At 44.4% G+C, this 21,102-nt stretch overlaps 2 protein-coding genes across 3 annotated transcripts; both read left to right on the plus strand.

Moving 5' to 3' along the window:
* The first annotated feature begins 2,996 nt into the window (after window positions 1-2,996).
* Window positions 2,997-9,302, plus strand: LOC306778558 (MARVEL domain-containing protein 2-like). Its single transcript, XM_079270101.1, has 7 exons — window positions 2,997-3,061; window positions 4,137-5,397; window positions 5,536-5,571; window positions 5,661-5,839; window positions 6,982-7,153; window positions 7,229-7,279; window positions 8,655-9,302. Exons 2-7 carry the CDS (start codon window positions 4,159-4,161, stop codon window positions 8,766-8,768), a joined length of 1,791 nt encoding a protein of 596 aa, XP_079126227.1. The 5' UTR covers window positions 2,997-3,061; window positions 4,137-4,158; the 3' UTR covers window positions 8,769-9,302.
* An 803-nt stretch (window positions 9,303-10,105) lies between these two features.
* oclnb (occludin b) lies at window positions 10,106-20,588 on the plus strand. Of its 2 annotated transcripts, none has more exons than XM_079270103.1 (10): window positions 10,106-10,183; window positions 11,928-12,050; window positions 12,801-12,880; window positions 13,587-14,292; window positions 14,592-14,756; window positions 17,014-17,129; window positions 18,536-18,640; window positions 18,836-19,007; window positions 19,832-19,873; window positions 19,965-20,588. In XM_079270103.1, exons 3-10 carry the CDS (start codon window positions 12,828-12,830, stop codon window positions 20,061-20,063), a joined length of 1,458 nt encoding a protein of 485 aa, XP_079126229.1. In that variant the 5' UTR covers window positions 10,106-10,183; window positions 11,928-12,050; window positions 12,801-12,827; the 3' UTR covers window positions 20,064-20,588. The 2 variants fall into 2 exon arrangements, with proteins under 2 accessions (XP_079126229.1, XP_079126230.1); XM_079270104.1 differs by having other exon boundaries at window positions 12,804-12,880.
* The last annotated feature ends 514 nt before the right edge of the window (window positions 20,589-21,102 follow it).

Here is a 21,102-nt window from a genome sequence, read left to right on the forward strand (position 1 = left end):
ATGGCTGCCTCATGTTCCTCATTTATCGAAGAGCACATTCCTCTCCCCGACTTCCCACGACGTCTCGTTGAATAGGTCGGAACAGAATATGATGGTTCATGGCTGCTCAGTGTCAAAGCACTCAAACACACCAGCTGTTTTCACCCCACCTCTTGTGAAGGAGGAGGTGGGCAGGATGATAACGCTATGAGCGGTAAGAGCGGGTGGCACATTGCTGTGTCCATTCATGAACCCTCTACACGGCGTGATATCGTCAGAAATCCCACCTCACTCTGTATGGTGACATAACACAGAGCCCTCTGCCTGTGGCTGCTATGGTCAGCCCTGCAGAGGTGCATAGCATAGTCAGGCAGCGGTGTGTGCTGCTTTACATACTGTGGGATCTGCATGTACAACAGCATGTCATGGTCAGCCAGTTACGCTCGTACACATTTCCAATGCCAAGGTGCCTTAATCTTGCATTCTCTTTACTGGCCAGCAGGGGGCGACTCCTCTGGTATAACAGTGAGTCAGGCAGACTACTAGGAAAGTGGTGTAGGGGAATGGCACACCAAATCAATCTGGTTTCACCACAACAATAGACCAGGACACGATCCATGAAGGGATGCTAGATGTGCAGAACCAGGCCACATCGCACTCAGTTGATCTAGTAAATGCTCATTCACACACAATCAGCAAGCAGGACCAGCTTTACCTCCACCAAGGTTCAGATTAGTGGATGACCCTCTCAAACTCCTGAGCAACAGCCGCCCCTATAAGTACCAGAACATATTTCAGGCAGGATTATCAGAGAAGCACTGCTGGTTTCCTTTCGGCACCCATTAAGTCTGTTCCCACAGATGTGTCATGGCACAAAGGTCTGCGGCCGGCTCCCAATCTTCAGCGATAGATTCAGCGTCTGGACCGTCTTCTCTGCATGCCGCCAGGGTATCTGGCAGAACTCACTGATAATCTACTACTAACTATATATATTATATACTATGTATAGTTTATACATGATCTGATACTGATGAACAATAAAATATGCACCAAACACACACTTTTTAAAAAGTAACAAAACAAGTACCTTGCTCATTTTACATGTTGAATAATAATTCATTGAGCTTGCTGTCGCTGAATTACGCTTTGTGGCCGGTGGGGCACCTCAAGTGGCACATACCACATAACAGTGATGGGAAGGAAGAGATCCCTCTGTGGGACTCTCCCCAGCTAGTGCTGGCTGGCCTGCATCATGAGGCTGATCCCTGGTGTATGTATCCAGGGCGACACTCCACATTCTGTTGTAAAAGCCATGGAGCTCTTAGTGAAAGGTGTGACTGCTGCACTGCTCTGAAGGGATTCACTTGGTGCTCTCACGCTTCACTGCTGCAGTAATGTTGATGTACTGACCAAATATTCACTCACAAACTGTTGTGGGTCTACAGTCCTGTGACTATAAGGTATTTTGCCAAAACTGATAAGGAGCTAGGTCAGACCATGCGCCGGGTTTGACAAACTGTTGGATGGACGTGTCAGATGTGGCCGGTCAAATTCTGTCGGATGGTCTCTGTCTCTCATTGGGAAGACTTGGTCACGGTGGAGCTAAGCCTACTCCAATAGTATCCACTGCTTCTGCAGATCGGTCCTCAAGTATACGGGTTGATGGGGGCACCTAACCAGGCCGGGGCAATGTGGAGGCCGAGAGGGTAGGAGTAATGGAAAGCTTTCCAGCATGTACAGGGGCCACAAGTTAGTTGTAGTAGCAGTGTTAACTCCAAAAATACCTGAGTCGTGGAACGCTAACGGAAGAGTCTGTCTTTAAAGCACAAAAAGAGGGAGGAGCCTGTCTCCTTCTACACGTAAAGGGCTACAGTTAATACAGTGAAAGTTATTCAGTTTATTTATGATGTCGTCTTAGCAGACCCTGGACTCCCCTGGAGCCTTCCAGCATCTGAGGACGTTCAGGGCTTAGCCTCTGTAGGGTGTGCAGGAAGGTTCCCCCTGGGGACATTTTTTAACAAACAAGATGCTTTTTAATGCTTTTTTGATGCACTCTGGTACGTTCTTTACATTCGCAGTACAAGTGTAATCGAGTATTTCCATATCGTGCTAGTTTACATCTCTACTCCACATCTCAGTAGGAAATATTGTACTTTTTACTGCACTACCTTTATAGATAGCTTTAGTTTCTTTACAAATTCAGATTAATAATACTACATTTAATCAACTACTGTAATAAATGATGACGTATTATCATTACTTATTATATACGGTCTATGGTTGTTATAGGTTAAACTACCCAGCAGTATATTATCAGCACTGAACCAACAGGCAAAGTGTGGATAAAACTCCTATACCCGCTTTGCGTGAGTCTCTTCACATAATACCAAAAACCAGGTCGTCTTTTAAACCTGTTCTTGCTTTCTGAACTCGGGGTGGATATTTCTTGTCTGTGCAGCAGTCAGACGAGTGACCTATTTACCAATCTCCTCATCAAACCTCGTTAGATTTGATAATTCCCCCATTTTCTGTTATTCTGCACTGACTCTAAAGCAACAGCTGCAGGGGTCACAACAGTGGACACGAACAAAAAAATACAAAACACAAACAAAAAAATCAAAGAAGAAGAAGAAGAATAATTAATTTAATTTAATTTAATTTTAATAGTTTTAATAAATAATTTCTTAGAAGAAGAAGAAGAAGAAGAAGAAGAAGAAGAAGAAGAAGAAGAAGAAGAAGAAGAAGAAGAAGAAGAAGAGAATATTGCTTGCATCAAACACACTGATTAATAATAGTTAAATGTGTAAATGTATATATTACAGGTATAAGAAGAACACATAAGATTGGGAGCGTGGGAAGTCGGATGTGAGAGGAGACAGTGAACGCGTCGTGAGACCGGTCGGACTGGCCAGGTGAGTCTCACCGCAGCGGGGATCTGGGATCAGTCTTCCCTGCTAAGTAACCTCAGTGAGCCCGGAGTTCATCGTGAGGTCTGACCTGAGGTCAGTGCGTGAGTGTGGCAGAACAAAGGGACGGTAACCGACGGGACGTCTCTACACGTTTCACGGAGAATCATCAGCAGGTGAGTCCGCGTCTAGAATTGTGTCATTTTCGCTTATTAATGACAGGAATTTAGATTTTAACCAATGAAAGGTCGACCAATGTATGTTTCATGTGTTGTTTATCTCATTATAAGTTGTTTTTATTTATAATTGAACATTTCTACCGGTTTGCAGTGGAAGTGGCTTCCGTCACAGGCAGGCACGAGGCTCACTAACGTCAGCGCTTCGTACGTGAATTCAGCTCCAGCTCATGTTTGGAGAACAGTAAACCAGCACACAGCCGGCGGTGAAGCGCACGAGCTAAAGAAACGCTTCTACGCCTTTAACGCAACACGCTGGTTTGGCTCGTGAGCCTTAATGTAAACGTTCCTAAAGTCTACCTGTGATTAACAGCCTCATGTGGGCGTGACTCCTCCTTCTCACGTTGCTTCATTTCAACCAATGTATTCATGATTTTAAGTACGAAGTATTGAAATAGTACAATAACAGAGAAGTCTGAACAAATGCACGAAATTGTATTTATTTTTTCAGACTTCTCTGGTTTTGAGCTCTTTCAACAACTCTTTCTTTGAGCTCTTTTGATACTTCCAGCACCTTCTTTAATGAAGGTGAAGCCGGCTGAAGCGGTGGTTATCCTGCATTCACTCACATCTACAATCATGTTGTGTGATGTGTGTCAGTCGTTTATTTTTACATAAAGCTGTGACTGTGCACACAGACAGCTCAGTTGATGTACGCTTTCACAGATGGAACATACTTTCCATGATATTGGAGATGATATGTTAATATCTCTTCTGAACAGGCACTGCATTAGTTTGAGATAAAAAGAAACCGTCACGCCCCACAGTCCTTCTTGTTCCTGCTTCTGGTAAAAACTGATTCCGACTGCTTGTGTTTGTTGCCCCAACAGACTTTGTAGGGATGTTGCTTTGTTCCTCGGTCTCAGCAATTACATTGGCGAGTAAAATGTTCTTACAACCAAAATAAATGATGTCCAAAGCTACGAAAATAAGACCCATGTTTTAATAACCTTAAATGAGCATTTTACATCCCTGTAGGTCCATGTGTTTTAATCCCGTGTGTTTCTCTCTGTAGCGAGCACAGAGTCCTGGTCCCGATGTCTTCAGGAGGGGTTGGTTCTGTCCCCAGGTTCGACCGGGTGCGAGAGTTCCCACACTATGACCAGGTCCCTGTGGGCCCCTTATGGCAGGACCCGGATTTTCCTATGCCCCCGAATCCCTTGCGTGAAATAGCGCCGGCTGTAAGCTTGGACCCCCTTCCTCCTCCCCCTCTACCGGAACAGCCAGCTGTTGGGCCTGAATCCTTGTACCCCCCCAGCGATAATGAGCCAATGGAGGATGACCGTGACGTCATGGACATTAAGCCAGTCCGCCGCTTCATCCCCGCCTCTGTTAAGAACTTCTTCCGTGGCAATAGCGGTAAACGTGGCAGCAATGGTTGGGCTACCCCTCCACCACCTTTACCTGCCCCATACTCCACTGCCCCCTCATCCAGTAAGAGCGCCAGCTGCCGCACTACGGCAGGAGTCCCCTGCTCACCCCCCAACTCCGCTCCTCCATCTCCGTCCCTTCTAGGGTCCTATCGGGACCCCTACGGCGGATCTGGGGGCAGCTACACCTCTCAGAAGGAGCGAGACGGGCTGCTGCTGGGTAGCGAAGCCCTCGACTCTGCATCAGCAGTGCCCACCAATCTCTCGGCCCTGACCTACCAGGAGCAGGTGGAGGAGTACCAACAGCGCTACGCCTACATGAAGTCCTGGTCCGGCCTGCTGAGGATCCTGGGCTGTGTGCAGCTGCTGTTGGGAGCTGCAGTGTTCGCCTGCGTCTGTGCCTACGTTCATAAGGACAACGAGTGGTTCAATATGTATGGATACTCCCAGCCGCAGCTGTTTGGGGGGCTCGGTGGAGGTGCTGCTGGATATGGGGGCGGTTCCTACTCGGGGCCCAAGACGCCGTTTGTCCTTGTGGTGGCTGGTCTTGCATGGATAGTGACTGTTATTCTGGTCGTTCTGGGCATGAGCTTGTACTACAGAGCCATCCTTCTAGACTCTTCTTGGTGGCCACTCACAGAGTGTTCCATCAACCTGGTCTTGGCAGTGCTGTATTTAGCGGCAGGGATAGTGTATGTGAGGGACACCACACGGGGGGGGCTATGCAACGTACCGGTCTTCAACAACGGAGTAAATGGGGCATTTTGTCGCACCGAGGCTGGCCAGACAGCAGCCATCGTCTTCCTCTTCATCACCATGGTGCTCTACTTCATTAGTGCAGCAGTGTGTCTGAAGCTGTGGAGGCATGAAGCAGCCAGGATGAGGAAGGAGGGGCTGGCGCTTGAGGTCTGACACACACGCACACGTGCATGAATTTCTATTCACATTTTGCTGAAATGTTGTGAAGTTAACAAAAGAAAGCGTGAGAGCAGCCTCACTGGGAGGACATCTAATCATCCCCCTCTCTTCTTCCCATACACCTAGATGAAAACGATTGGCTCATCAGTCCCTCTGTCTATAGTAAGTATCAAGGATTGCTTTTGTCCAAGCAGACATTGGATTGCACACAGTGTACATGAAGTGAACACGTGACTGTTTACCTGCTGCAGCTGGGTCCAGGCTCCCGGCTCTCAGAGCAGACTCCTCTCCCCACTCTTCAGCCAGACATCATGGACTCTACGCACTACTCTGCAGCTGCTCCTCTGATGGCGCTGGAGCCAGAGATCCTCAGAGGTCACATTCCAGCCGGACACATCCCCAAACCTGTCATTATAGCCGACTATGTGGCGTGAGTAGAACCCTTAGTTACATTTTCCAAGCATGCATTGCTGTATTCAGACACCCTGACATCATGTATTTAGAATGCACATGTTCGACATACTAATGAAGTCTGGTAGGAAGGTTCTTGGTTGAAGACATTCTAATCATGTGCTGGTAACTCATAGCATCCTCCCACTTCAAAGGCAAATATGATTCTCAGCCTTCATGTTTGTGGCAGAAATACGACTTTGAGCTGCTGCAGTCATTTGATCTCCACTGATTTCTTTACATGTAGTGTCATCAATATGAAGATGTAAATGTCTGACCATCAGGACCTTGTCCATTGTTCTGTGTTCTCCCACTTCAAAGTCATCAAAGCTTGCTTTAAGGTACTGATTCTCAATGCCAGCATGCTTCGTCAATAATGGACAATAGAGTCAAAATCAATGTAATTAACACGACAAGAACAGACTCACAAGAACCAGTCACATATATTCATATGACAAGAAAGCAACAAATCAATCCAGCAGACCTGCAGCGCTAACACACGGATTCATCCTCACACTGAAGAGCACCATTCAAATATTACTCCCATCAGGGAACAACAGTAACCAGATCATAAAAACACAGATACTGAACTTGCTGAAGTGTTTGTGTGTCAGTGACCACAAATGTATTTTATTTGATATGTGTTCAGAGTCTTAGCCGTGAGGCTGCGGCTGTCGTTTCTCGATGGTGTTTGACAGCAATATTGTTCTAGATTATGAAATGTGGACACTTTAGTCCAGTCATGTAACAAGCACTGCTCCTCGTGTTTGATAAAGTGGCTCCTTTTATTCTATATTGTTATTATAGTCATGAAAAACGAGTCCTCCCTCCTACCAAGTATTGTGTTTTATCTACAGCGGACATGTTCTGTGCCACAGAGTTTGGGGCTAAGAGACACGGACAGGCTAGGAAAGTCAGAAAGTGTGGGGAGATGGACACATTGCTGCTTTGGGTCATTTCATGGCATTTGTTGACTGTAATAAAAATATTTATATTTGAACTCTACTCTTTTATTATTATCATCCTTACAAGCTGCTGCCCGGTGTCTGAGAGACTTTCAGCTGTAGTTTGATTGTAGCCAGCAGCCAAGACAATATGGTGTCTGCTGTCCTGTTCCCACAGGAAGTACCCCAGCATCCGCTCAGACGAGCAGCGGGACCAGTACAAGGCTGTGTTCAATGACCAGTACGCCGAGTATCAGGAGCTGCATGTGGAGGTGCAGGCCATGGCCAAGAGGTTTGACGGGATGGACCAGATGATGCAGAACCTTCCCGCCCGGCCTTCCAGCCAAATGGTATGCCCCACACACACACACACACACACACACACACACACACCCTGTATATATAACATTCTTATTGTGTTTCAGGAAAAGGAGCGGATCAGTGGCATTCTAATGGAATACCAAAGGAAGAAAGCTGTAAGTAAACATCATGAAATGTAGTTGATGATTCGTCACTGAGCTGGTTTTCATCTTGGAGTTATTAATAATAGAATTCTACTTATATTAAAGCGGTATTCCAGAGATGTTGTATTGGACCTCCATGAATTAGGGGAATTGCATGAGACAGAAATGGAAAAAGGAAGGATCTAAACAGAGGCCAAGATATTCATCCCATAAGCATCCTTTATGAGATGTGTAGTCTCCAAAATAACGCTCATCATATATTCAGAGTTCTTTTCTCAAATTTCATAAAGCGCCTCCAGAGCCACAGAAGAAACTCAACAAGTGTCCTCCTTCAATACGTTTTTAAAACATGAGAGAGACCACTGAGCATTCAGCATCTCCCGTTAGTTTCAAACAGAATGCCGTGTTACCAGCTGAGCCTGTGGAGCCTGAAGGAAGGCGTTGGGTCGAGATGAATTGTGGGAATTGTAGGATCCAGAGTTTTGGGGCTTGACGACGAACAAAAAGTCAGGTTGCTAATTCAATTTGAATATTTCTTGTTCTAATCCGTCTCTTCATTCCTTCAATTGTATTGGTGTAATGCCAAATCAGTGGAATGCTCCTTTTAACCAGTACCAACAACAGACTGCATGTAGGAGGTGGACGTAGTCGTTGTTGCATCACCCATTGGTTTGTGGACTTCTGATTTGAAGTCTAGAGTTTGGCGTTTTGACCGTCGCCATCTTGGATTAAGGCCAGCACCATCTTTACTTTTTACAACCGGTGAACGGAGGTCACCACATTTGGAGCGCAGAGGAGAGACGAGAGACCTGTCAATCACTGTGTAGCCCCGCCCTAAAGCATCCCCTGCTTTATGGTCTGTGTGACTCTAAATGGACCATAATGTACTAAATGAACATCATGCTGTATTGAAGAAGACTTGAAACTAGAGATTGAGACATAAACTCATGTTTACAATGTTTACTGAGGGAATAAATCAAGAGAGAAGTAGAGTCATTTTCTATAGACTTCTATACAACCAGAGGAGTCGCCCCCTGGTGGACACTAGAGAGAATGCAGCTTTAACACATGAAGCTTTGACTTCACTTTTTAGAACACAAGGTTGTTCCTATGTTCTGGTATGGGATGTTGATATGACTTCTAAATGTCTTTCTGTTATAATAAATTCAGCACCATCACCAAAATGTTCTTTCCTCTGGTTTGCTGAACACTAAGAAGTAAACATGAATTGTACTTGGTTGTATGTGTTATTTTATTTGCCATGCAGTAACCCACCAATTCCATAACTTGATATTGATTATCACAGATATCTGTCCCTGATGGATAGGATCCCATTACTAGGAGAGAAAGCTAAACATTTCAAATGTATTTCTGTGTTTCTTGCCAGGATCCAACGTATTTGGAGAAAAGAGACAGATGTGAGTACCTGAAGAACAAGCTCTCTCACATCAAGCAGAAGATCCATGAGTACAAGGCCATGGGCTTAAGCAACAGCAGCTAAGCACTGCAGTCTCTCATCAACACACCTGGAATCATGTCAAGAGAATGCTGTTGCTCAGGAGGTTTTTAAACACATAATGTGATGCTTGTGTTTGCTGTCAGCAACTATGAAGTAAACCATAAACATTGAACACAAATTGGAATGATCTTTCCATCAGTGTGGGTAAGACCAAGCACGTTGGGTCTTACATGTCTGACCGTTGCTTTAAAAGCAGGTGTGACTGATCTCACACTGCCTGAACAGAGTGACCTGAGGAAGCTGGTGTGAATAAGGCTGAGTCACTGTCAATGATTAGAGTCCTAGACCTGCAGGAGACGTATCGGCACAGGTTAGTTTAACAGTTTATGGTCAGACAGGATATACTTGTATTTGCTGCATGTGTTGTGCTGTGGAGGTTGTGATGCTCACTGTGTGCTGGTGTTCTTTACATGACAGTGAACTGTCTCCCACCATGTTGCTGAAGTCACAATGTTCATTCTAACAGATGGTGTTTGTTTTTTAATTTGTTTTGGTCACTGCTGTTGTGAACGCACTTGTACATTGTTTGATTGATGTGTATGTTATTGTTTTGTATCATATGTCATACTGCTTCATGACAAAGAAGCAGCTTTTTATAAACTTGTATTTTACATCTTTCGTGAATGTCCTTTTTGAGTAGACATTCCGTGGAACTCCATTCCGATGAGCCGTCACTCTTCTGCTGCGCTCCGCTGCTACAGCCTGGAGGACTGGTTTTGTTGAGCTCGGGTGTTTCTTTGAAAGGCTGTTCTCAGTATCAGGTTTAGCAACACGTCTTCCTGTACACTTTGTTTGGCCGCAGGCCGGACTAGCACAGCTTTTAGTGTCTCAAGTTATTTTTCATATTTAGCTTGTATTTCAAATTTGAATGACCAATTAAGACTTCCTTATTATTTGTCACACCAAGTAAACTAACTTCAATGAGTGTCTCATAGGATTTCTAATAGTTCCAAAAGTAATTGACTGTATAATTATTTTCTAAAATTGATTTTCAAACAAAGTACTGATACTGACTGTATGCAAATCGAGGCTATTCAGATATTGATAATGAAACATAAATATTGCGGTACAAGCTCTGTTTCATTCCTTTTGATGAAAGTCAAAGCTGAATTGAAAAGAAACTATTTTAATTCCACTTTGACTCCAGTTTAGTTCAAACCTTCGCAAGTGGAACTCCGAGCTTTTAAATACCCCGCAGCGAAAGAACGAGCGGAGGAGGCGAGGCTCTCATGGAAGACAGGTTAGTCCTGTAAGGGGAGGAGCCCACGTGATCAACACACCTGTAGGCGCGTCTCTTTGTATCTGAGCGCGCAGTGTCGCGCGCGCCTAGTGTGTGTAGTTCGTGTACATCACGTCAGCGTACTGTCCTCATCAGGATCACACGTTCATGATACCAGGTGGGTCAACTTCACCATTATTAGCGGATATAGAGCGTAGTGAGAGCCAGACGAACTGTATCTACACATTACAGCTCGAGCTGCTTTAAGAACAATTGCGTTGGTGTAAAGATAGCAGGTTAAGTAACGCCATCTTTAAACATCGTATTTGGTTGAGCAGTTCGCTGCGTTCTGCGTTCACAAATGTCTGTTGTAGCTCTTTTTCTTTACTTGCTCATCTTTACAGCGATGACGTCATACATGGCTATTTTCAAAGGCTTTCTTTTAAATGTGAATCATAGATATTTGATAAGCATTTGTTTATTTCCCTGTTGTGTGGAATCCGCTTTGTAACTTGAAATGATTTTGAATGTATCGTATAGAATTTAGTATAGTTAGAGACTACCCCAGCTCTGTATTGGACTGTTATTGGACTGTTATTAGACTATTGGACTGTTATTGGACTGTTATTAGACTATTGGACTGTTATTGGACTGTTATTAGACTATTGGACTGTTATTGGACTGTTATTAGACTATTGGACTGTTCTTGGACTGTTCTTGGACTGTTATTGGACTGTTATTGGACTGTTATTGGACTGTTATTGGACTGTTATTGGACTATTGGACTGTTATTGGACTGTTATTGGACTGTTATTGGACTATTATTGGACTGTTATTGGACTGTTATTGGACTGTTATTATACTATTGGACTGTTCTTGGACTGTTCTTGGACTGTTCTTGGACTGTTCTTGGACTGTTATTGGACTATTGGACTGTTATAGGACTGTTATTGGACTGTTATTGGACTGTTATTGGACTATTGGACTGTTATTGGACTGTTATTGGACTATTGGACTGTTATTGGACTGTTATTAGACTATTGGACTGTTCTTGGACTGTTCTTGGACTGTTCTTGGACTGTTCTTGGACTGTTCTTGGACTGTTCTTGGACTGTTCTTGGACTGTTATTAGACTATTGGACTGTTCTTGGACTGTTATCAGACTATTGGACTGTTATTGGACTGTTATTGGACTGTTATTAGACTGTTATTAGACTGTTCTTGGACTGTTCTTGGACTGTTATTAGACTATTGGACTGTTATTGGACTGTTCTTGGACTGTTATTAGACTATTGGACTGTTCTTGGACTGTTATCAGACTCTTGGACTGTTATCAGACTATTGGACTGTTATTGGACTGTTATTGGACTGTTATTGGACTGTTATTGGACTGTTCTTGGACTGTTATTAGACTATTGGACTGTTCTTGGACTGTTCTTGGACTGTTATTAGACTATTGGACTGTTATTGGACTGTTCTTGGACTGTTATTAGACTATTGGACTGTTATTGGACTGTTATTGGACTGTTCTTGGACTGTTATTAGACTATTGGACTGTTATTGGACTGTTCTTGGACTGTTATTAGACTATTGGACTGTTATTGGACTGTTCTTGGACTGTTATTAGACTATTGGACTGTTATTGTACTGTTATTGGACTGTTATTAGACTATTGGACTGTTATTGGACTGTTATTAGACTATTGGACTGTTATTGGACTGTTATTAGACTATTGGACTGTTATTGGACTGTTATTGGACTGTTATTAGACTATTGGACTGTTATTGGACTGTTATTGGACTGTTATTAGACTATTGGACTGTTATTGGACTGTTCTTGGACTGTTATTAGACTATTGGACTGTTATTGGACTGTTATTAGACTGTTATTGGACTGTTCATCTGCTCTGTTTGTGAACACAGACGGTCTCAGTTTGTGCTCCAGTATCTCCGCCCCCTGCTGCTGCTGCCGTGTTTCACCACAAACACACCAGAAGCCAGCGGCCCTCCTCTTCTCCTCCAATAGACAGCAGCTCACTGCGGAAGGTAGATATGAACACATTTGATTTGAATGAAGCAAGCTATTAATCACACATTAAATGTGCATATGGTACTTTATCATCTTCCGACATATAAGTAACAATTTAACATGAAAAGAATAATTACCAGAATACGTCACCCAGAATGTTGACATGTTGGTTTCCGTTTCTAACCTTGATACTTGTTTAGTAATAACAGAAATGTGTCCACAGCACATAGTAATAAAACAATTGTTTCACATGACATTTGATCAATTTGACTTCTTTTGTAGGAAAACTTTTTGACATTTCTCAAAGTAAGTTTTGCAAACACTGTTGTTTTGGTTTCGATACCAAAACTTGTCCTATTGGCAAAACAAGCAATACTCAGTCAGTACCAACACAAAACAATCGAATATGTTTCAAGTGCTAATTCATGTGAAAGGTCTGCACAACACGCCAACAACATCACCTCTTTGATAGATCATCTGAATCTCCTCCAGGTACCTGCACCATCTTCTCATTGTACCAATGGTAGCTGTGTGTGTGTGCATTAGAGAGATTGTTGCTTGTGTTGATACAGAAGTCTGAATATCAGTATCAGATGCTCCTGTACTGAGTTTGGTGGTAAATATGATGGATGATTGCTGCATTCTGGCACTACAAGGACGCTGATCGGATTCTGATATTGATTATACTATAAAAGTCACGTTTCTTATGTTTTTGTCAAATCAGGAGTTGTTTTTTTTAATATATATATATGTGTGTCTTTGTTCAGCAGGGTGAACTCCAGTTGGATTTCAGTATGCCGATCAACAAACACAAATCCTCAGGGCACAAGCCAAGTGGAAGCAAACAGTAAGTTGACCTCCATTTACCCCTCACTACTGCCCGTCCTCCTCTTGCCACTGTGTCGTTTTACTCTTCAGATACTGCTGCATTAGCTGAGCAGCACATTTGTTTGAAGGGAAAACCTGGTCAGTGCCCCGCTGTCTGATACCTTTCAATTAACTCCAATGTGAACCCACCCGCATCACTATTAGACAGGGGGGGGGGGGCAAACAAACACAGGCCCTCCGTCCAGGACACTGCTGTACGTGTCCAGTGCCAGTAGAAAAGGTTGCCGACCCCTGCGTTAGTCAGTCAAGTGGACCTGACACGTCCAACAGGGATGCAGGAGGGGGGAACCTCGAGCTGCGACCACTGAAGCAGCTCTGGTGAGGAGGAGGGAGTCTGGAATAGAGATCATGTGGATAGGTACATCCACAACCATTAATTGATCGTCAGAAAATTCATTGGCAACTATTTTGAGAATTGATTCATTATTTAAGTCTATTTTAAAGAGTCCCCCACAGAGTCCCCCACAGAGTCCCCCACAGAGTCCCCCACAGAGTCCTCCACAGAGTCCTCCACAGAGTCCCCCACAGAGTCCCCCACAGAGTCCTCCACAGAGTCCTCCACAGAGTCCTCCACATAGTCCTCCACATAGTCCTCCACAGAGTCCTCCACAGAGTCCTCCACAATCTGTCGTGTGAAACAGCTCCACTGTTCTCTTCTATTGCAGACACAAGAGCCGACACAGGCACAGTGAGCTCAAGTCCAACCCAGCCTTTTCCTACTACCAAGGAGTGGAGATGCTTCACTTCTACCGCTGGACTTCACCACCGGGAGTAATGAAGATACTCGGTATCATCATCATCATCATGTGTGTGGCTATGTTTGCCTGTGTGGCCTCCACACTGGCCTGGGACTACGACATGAGCCTCATGGGTTTGGGAGGTGGTTCTAGCTTGTTGCCAGGTTACGGCGGCTCATCCGGCGGCTCATACGGCGGCTCATACGGCGGCTCTTATGGCGGCAGTTATGGCAACACGTATGGAGGCGGCGCTGGTGGCGGCAGTGCTGGCTCCTATGGCTATGGAGGATCACAAATGAGTCCCGCAGCCGGCAAAGGCTTCATCATCGCCATCTCTGCCCTGACCTTCATAGCTGTGCTCATCATATTTGTGTTGGTTGTTTCGAGGCACAATACTTCCCGCTCACCAAAGTTCTACCTAGCAACCATCATCATCTGTGCCATCCTGGCATTTCTAATGGTCATCGCTACTATCGTGTACCTGGTGTCGGTGAACCCAACAGCCCAGTCCACAGGGTCTGTCCAGTACAGCCAGGTCCAGCAACTGTGTGCCCAGTATCAGACCCAGAGCCAGGCCCAGGGCATCTTCCTCAACCAGTACCTCTACCACTACTGTGTGGTGGAGCCCCAAGAGGTGCGATTTCACTTTCACTTTCACATTGCTGACCGTTTACCAACAAATGATTCTGTGTCCTACTGTAGCATCTCCAATGTTTACCGTAGTCACTTATCAGCTTAGGTTTGTCATCTTGGAGGTATGTCGGTGAACTGACCCTCTAACATGGAGCCAGTGGCTGTTTGCTCTGTAGACTCAGATCCAGTATTGATCCGTTTGAGTCGTGTGTTCGCTCCCTCCTCCAGACGTCCCTGTTATTTACTATCTTAGTGGATGTGATGTCGGCCCACTGACGTGGAGTCCTGTTGTTCTTGCAGGCCATAGCGATCGTCCTGGGCTTCCTGGTGTTTGTGGCCCTCATCATCATGCTGGTGTTTGCAGTCAGGACTCGCACCAAGATCAGGCGCTGGGGCCAGGACCGCATACTCTGGGAGGAAGTGAAGGTTGTCAATAATGGTCTCCACAACAGCGTCGGGGAGTGGGTGAGTGTGTGTGATCAACTTAATCTGCCTTTATTCAACAAACTAAGACTAAACTAAGTACATCAGGGCAACTCAACTAATTACGGAGTCTTTTAAACTGTAAAACACAGTGCTGGAAAATACATGGGGACTAAGTGCCAGTATGTACTTTTAAAGTGCTCATTTTAAACACTCGATTGGGGAATCAACATTCAATCCAGTCCTGTGTGAATGTATTAAACCCCATTTAACCACCTCTGGGTCAGAGCGTCATACAGCCTCAATGGAGAGTGGAACAAGATGTATAACAGCTACTGAAGGGGAAGTAAAACAGGACAAGTGGATGTGAAGCATGGAGGAGGAGATGTACTTGCTCACGCATTCTCCTCGACCAAAGCCTGCGTCATTGATGGAATTATTCAGGGCTTGTCGATGTCCCACACTTGTTACTGGAGGATTCCTCTAGAGGGCGCCACATAGAGCTCACACTATAGGTTCATTCATGGGGAAGTGAACTGCCAACGCTCCAAACAGATGCAGGATACACAAGTCAGCCATCACGCGCACACAAGTGTATCTCTGGCTAAACGTGTCTTCCCATCGCTGTTGTTTGTCTCTTCATAGTGTGATGACAATGAGACAAGAAACTGCTCAATGCTTTTCATATTTACAAAGATGTTCGTGTAATCTGTAAACAGACTTAAGGACTGACACAGAGACTTGAAATACACAAGATATTTTACTGCAAGGATGTGGGCACAGAGTCTTACCTACTTGTTGTGGCACATTCTTTAAGCGAGTGTGTGCGTGTGTGTGTGAGTGAGAGTCAGTCAGTCAGGCAGGCAGGCGAGACGTAGGGCAGGGAGGGATGGTTTCATTTGCAGTTTCTGGGTGTGGTCTGTTGGGCCACTCTCTCTCAGCTGCAGCAGGATGTGTTCTAAAAATAAAAAGTCATCCAACAACTATTAGAACCAACAACATCTGAATCATTCCTGATGAGTAGATGTTCAAAAGAACAATAGAACAAATCTGTGTTCTTACGTTTCCAGTAACTCCTCATGGTTTGTGTTTTGAGGACAGTGACACAAATGAAAGTGTTCACCTGAAAACCAATTCCACACCTGCATAGTCATCATTCCAGGTGTGACACCTTTCCCAGCAATGACATCTCAGCAGTTGTACTGACTGAGAGACGTCGTCTCAGGCTTCCTGTTGACGGCCGTGATGGTATCGGTGATATTCAAGCCTGCAGCGTGAAGTAGAGGAACTGGTTGGTCCGGGTGACTGCTGCATGCAACCACAATGTGTATCCTATGGAGAGCACAAGGCGCTGTAGTAATCTAAACAAGCACACTTCTGTCTGAGGAAATAGATTTGAACAATGTGTTTCTTTGTGACACAATTGCTGACACGCAAAACAAAAAGCCCATCGAGTTTAAAATCTAACACTGCTGTGTTGTTATAACTATTATAAAAATTATCAGAAATAATAGATATAATAGAGCCACAGTAAAATGAAAGAATGCAGGTTTTGCATGTACAAACAGACACTAAATATGTTCACTTGACATGACAAAGTGTAAAGTGATTCAAGTATTTTACAGTGTCAGGGTGTGACATGGTGAAAAAATCTAACAATAATGGATGTTAAATACATGGATGTTAAATATATTAAAGATATATTACTTTGGTATATTGCTCTTTCAGTAAGTTGTGAGAGGATGCTGGAAGAAGCTGAAGCTCAGACATCCTGACATCTATCTTGAGGCTCAAGCTCCAAAAACACGGAGCCACTTCCCATAATGCACGAGATAGTTCGACCCTCTTCATTACAATCTCCATACATGTGTATGGACTTGGACTGGGCATTGAGGGACACAACTCAGGGGATGCTTTCACAGCATGTATCTGCTGCAGAAAACAGCACAACACACACAGCGTCTGGTCTCACTCTGCACCTCTGCTCCCTCAGCAACACAGAACACCATGTCAGGGATAAAGAGCAGCAGCGACATCTAGTGGACACAATAAACAGGTGCATGGTGTGGAGGGACTTAACAGAACTCGCGGAAATGATTACTGTACATTAAACAAAGGAAAATACATTCCTGCAGAAAACAGTACAACTCACAGAAATTGAGTCTGTGTAACATGATGACATCATCAGGGTTATCTTCTGAGACGAAGCTCCTCCTGAGCTACAGGAGACAGGCTCATCACTGTCACATGTTTTCTGTCAAACTCGAATGAGCTCCAATGACCTTTTCTGTTGCTTCAGGTGACCAATGTGTCTGGTGACCCAGAGTCTCTGGTGAAAGACGCTAATCCCATCGTGAGAGGGTCCAGAGACTATGTGGACAAGCTGGACCACAACAGGCCTCTTTACCTGCCAGGGTAAGCTACGCATCATGAGCTGCTCCTCCTGAGGTCCTCTAGACTTCCCTCACCTTGAGATGAAGCCCGATGAGTTCACTGGAGGGTTTGTGAACTCAGGCTGCTCTCAGCTTTTTACAAAGGTCGGCTAACCTGAACGGACATGAAGGGACAAAAGCAAAAGAATGAAATGGGTCAGAGTAAAACCAGACATTCTTTATATGGATAGGTCCAGATAAATAGGATGGCCATCACTCCGTTATTGACGTTATAAAGTACATACAGCACAGTAAAGTGTGTTTAATCTGTGCAGAGCAAATAAAGCACACACACATTAGCAATGCAGTTAAGACTGTAGAAATGATTGAAAAGATAAATGTTGTAAAATGCAGAAGCTAGTAGACGTGATTGACTTGACTGGTGAACTTCTAGAGTTGAAGAACAAAAATGTGATCTTGTATGTTGAGACTTTCACTTCTAGAAAGAAAATAGTCACAAATATATATTCTGAATGTGAAGTCACAGAAAGAATATTCACACATCTGTAGATTAATATCGACATATAAATACAATGACAGCTGCAAACCTGTGATGCAATATTCAGTCTCTGTGGGTGTTAGCAGGGTGAACCAATCAGAGATCTGGAGACATGCTCCCACGCTCTGCTCTGGCCCTCAGCGAGGGTCGTGCTGGTGTTAGGACCGCCCCCTCTTCATTGGTCATTGTGCTCTGAGCAGACGAAGATTTCTTGAGTCTTTTTTTTATTGATGATAAATGGACTCTACTTGTACTTCTCTTGTCTAGTCTTCTGACCAGTCAAAGCTCTTTAACACTACGTGTCATCATTCACCCATTCACACCCTGATGATAGAAGCTCCCATGTACACCTGCTCATCAGGACCTTATGCTGAGTACTTATTTCTAAGAAACCTATGAGCACATCATTGATACACACGATTCAGAGCGGTGCATCTGTTTGATTCTTCTTGGAGGAACTCAGTGGTCAACAGAGCGGAGAGGTCCAGCTGTGAATGTGTGGAACTGCCGTCAGCTGAATTGAACTGGATAAATACCAGAATCAGAAATCTAAACCACAAACACAGAAACAGACTTATTGACAAAAAATCATTCATATAAAAGGCAAAACAGTCAAACTATACAAAGTAAGATAAAAATATGCAAAGTGAGGGAAAACGAATATAAGATTGAAGTGCAATGTTTAAAACACAGAGATGGAATGTACACAATGCTGACTTAGGAAAGTCAAAGACATGGGATGAAAATATATGCAATATTCAAATAATGATGCAACACTTCTGTTAGTGTAGCGCATCAAGTCAGATGTTGAGGCTTCACAGATATGCAGATAGACACTAAACAACGCTGTGATGGAGGTGAAATGTATAAATCAATGATTCCTTCTGCAGAGACTCAGACATCAGCAGCTCTGTGGGAGGCCTGCAGCCCAGGCTGAAGGACCACGACCCTGCTGTCGAGTCTGGAGATGACCTGGAGGAGGAGGACTTCTATGTGTGAGTGGATCTGATCGACAATTATGATTGTGAAAAAGCTGCATTAAGCTTCTTTTTTGTTACAACGGTTTTTGATGGCAGTTGATGTGCATTTCTTTACCAAAACTCCATCTTCTGTGTATACGAAGCAAATGTATTGCTCGTCGTGGCTAGTTGTCACATGAAACCCTAATTTCATTCTGTGCTCATCTGCAGTTTGTTTCCTTCCATCGTGGATGAGCAAGAGCGTCTGAACTACAAGCGTGAGTTTGACCAGGAGCACCAGGAGTACAAGAGCCTGCAGGCTGAGCTGGACAGCATAAACCAGGACCTGGCTGACTTGGGCAGAGACCTGGACCAGCACCGCGAGGGCAGTCCACAGTTCCTGGTGAGAGATGGCAGGACCAGTTAGTCCACGCTTCTTCAGAGGACTCATCTACAATGTGTGCTTATGAAGACAAATAGAACGAGGTTAAGATAAAGATAAGAAAGTGGTCAAGTGATGAGAACATGGACAGGAAATGATTCCTAATTCCCTGGTTATGAGTTTTAAATATGTTTTAACCTTTATCTAGGACTACAGACAAAACGTCAGCCTTCTTAGCTGCCGTCACCATTTGATTTGTGTTAAAGCTAAGCTCAGCATTAGCCTACATTTAGTCTCAGTCTCTTATGCTAGATTTGTGGACCATGTGGGTGTCTTCATATGCAGACAGCGCTACGGGAGATTTATATGACTGATATAAGGCGGCTGTGACTGAAGAGGTAGAGCGGGAAGATCTGTGGTTCAATCAGCGGCTCCTCCAGTCCGCATGTAGCTGGGTCCTTGGGCGAGATACTGAACCCTGCATTGCTCCTGAAGGCCCCGCCATCGGTGTGTCAATGTGTTGACATGTGCTGTGAAGCGCTTTGAGTGGTCGGTAGATTGAAGAATGAAAGGCGCTGAATGAATGCAAATCAATTACCATTTGCCATATGCTGACATGCGTTTGATTCATTGTCAAACTGAATCCAGTTCCCCTGATGTTCCTGAGACACAATAACGGTGAATGTTGGCATATGAAGTTATAGATGCCATTGCCTCTGATTGTGATGCAATTAGAAGTTTTGCACCAAGAACCAGGCTCATGGTTTCAGAGCGTGGATCACATTTGAGTGTGACTTTGGATGGTGCTCCAGCGTAGCCATTGACCACCATCTATCTGCCCTCAGGATGCCATGGACAAATACACCAGACTGAATAACCTCAAGAAGGTAAGGCGTCTGCCGTACATGCAGTGTTGTTCTAAACAGTCCTCTGAAAGTAGAGAAGGGTTTTGGTGAATAACATTGAATTGTTTTGCAGTCGCCAAACTACCAGATGAAGAAGAAGAGGTGTAAATACCTCCGCTCCAAACTGTCACACATCAAAAGAAAGATCAGCGAATACGACCGCCGGCCATGAACCTCCACCTCTGACCCCGGCGTGCACGGACAGAGACACGTTTATCTTCCGCTACTTTTTGTTCTTATTATGGAGCTTTGTCGTTGTGGGTGTTAGAGGAACGGCCCAAGTGTGAATAAATGACGACTCGGCCCCCTGAAGGTCGTCTTTTACTGTGATGGATTTCATTCATGATTCTTATTCAAAAGCAAATGAACAAATCTTCCCACCTCATCAATATATATTTACTCCACACATTTTCAACTCATGGAGTTCATGCTTGTTGGACTGTTTTCCTGAACTGATGAATGCATCGTGGTTTGGTGTGCGATTACAAAGTTATATCTGTTTGTTATACGAAAGCAGGAATGTAAGATTTCAAGAATGAAAAGTGAGTTATTAATAAGCTCATTGCATTACTGTGTTTGAAATAACATCTTAGCATGGGTTCCACCTCATGGTAGTTGTGCTGGTATTAAACTAGTAGTAGAAGTAGAAGGCCGAATGTAATCAATACAAGTAGACATGTGTGAGGGTTCCGGGACAAGAGGATGTCAAATGTGTACATATAGTAAAGCCCTCTGAGGCGAATCTGTCATTTGTGATTTTGGGCAATACAAAAATAAATTCAGTTGAATTGAATGTAGAGTCTTGAATTTGTGGTCTGGGTGGATGAGGGTGGTGAGGGTATTGAGGGTGGTGAGGGTATTGAGGGTGATGAGGGTATTGAGGGTGATGAGGGTATTGAGGGTGATGAGGGTATTGAGGGTGGTGAGGGTGGTGAGGGTATTGAGGGTGGTGAGGGTGGTGAGGGTGATGAGGGTATTGAGGGTGGTGAGGGTGATGAGGGTATTGAGGGTGGTGAGGGTATTGAGGGTGGTGAGGGTATTGAGGGTGGTGAGGGTGGTGAGGGTATTGAGGGTGGTGAGGGTGGTGAGGGTGATGAGGGTATTGAGGGTGATGAGGGTATTGAGGGTGATGAGGGTGATGAGGGTATTGAGGGTGGTGAGGGTGATGAGGGTATTGAGGGTGGTGAGGGTATTGAGGGTGGTGAGGGTGG

Source organism: Melanostigma gelatinosum (genome assembly GCF_949748355.1).
Source record: "Melanostigma gelatinosum genome assembly, chromosome: 6".
In the NCBI taxonomy this organism is placed as follows: Eukaryota; Metazoa; Chordata; class Actinopteri; order Perciformes; family Zoarcidae; genus Melanostigma; species Melanostigma gelatinosum.

What these genes read in the sequence shown, in the direction of transcription:
- oclnb (XM_079270103.1), top strand. Translation starts at nt 12,828, where the DNA reads ATGCCGATCAACAAACACAAATCCTCAGGGCACAAGCCAAGTGGAAGC. An exon ending in AGGCCTCTTTACCTGCCAGG is followed by an intron (nt 17,130 to 18,535) that starts GTAAGCTACGCA and finishes TTCCTTCTGCAG; the next exon opens with AGACTCAGACATCAGCAGCT. An exon ending in GAGGAGGAGGACTTCTATGT is followed by an intron (nt 18,641 to 18,835) that starts GTGAGTGGATCT and finishes GCTCATCTGCAG; the next exon opens with TTTGTTTCCTTCCATCGTGG.
- LOC306778558 (XM_079270101.1), top strand. Translation starts at nt 4,159, where the DNA reads ATGTCTTCAGGAGGGGTTGGTTCTGTCCCCAGGTTCGACCGGGTGCGA. An exon ending in CATCAGTCCCTCTGTCTATA is followed by an intron (nt 5,572 to 5,660) that starts GTAAGTATCAAG and finishes TACCTGCTGCAG; the next exon opens with CTGGGTCCAGGCTCCCGGCT. An exon ending in ATTATAGCCGACTATGTGGC is followed by an intron (nt 5,840 to 6,981) that starts GTGAGTAGAACC and finishes CTGTTCCCACAG; the next exon opens with GAAGTACCCCAGCATCCGCT.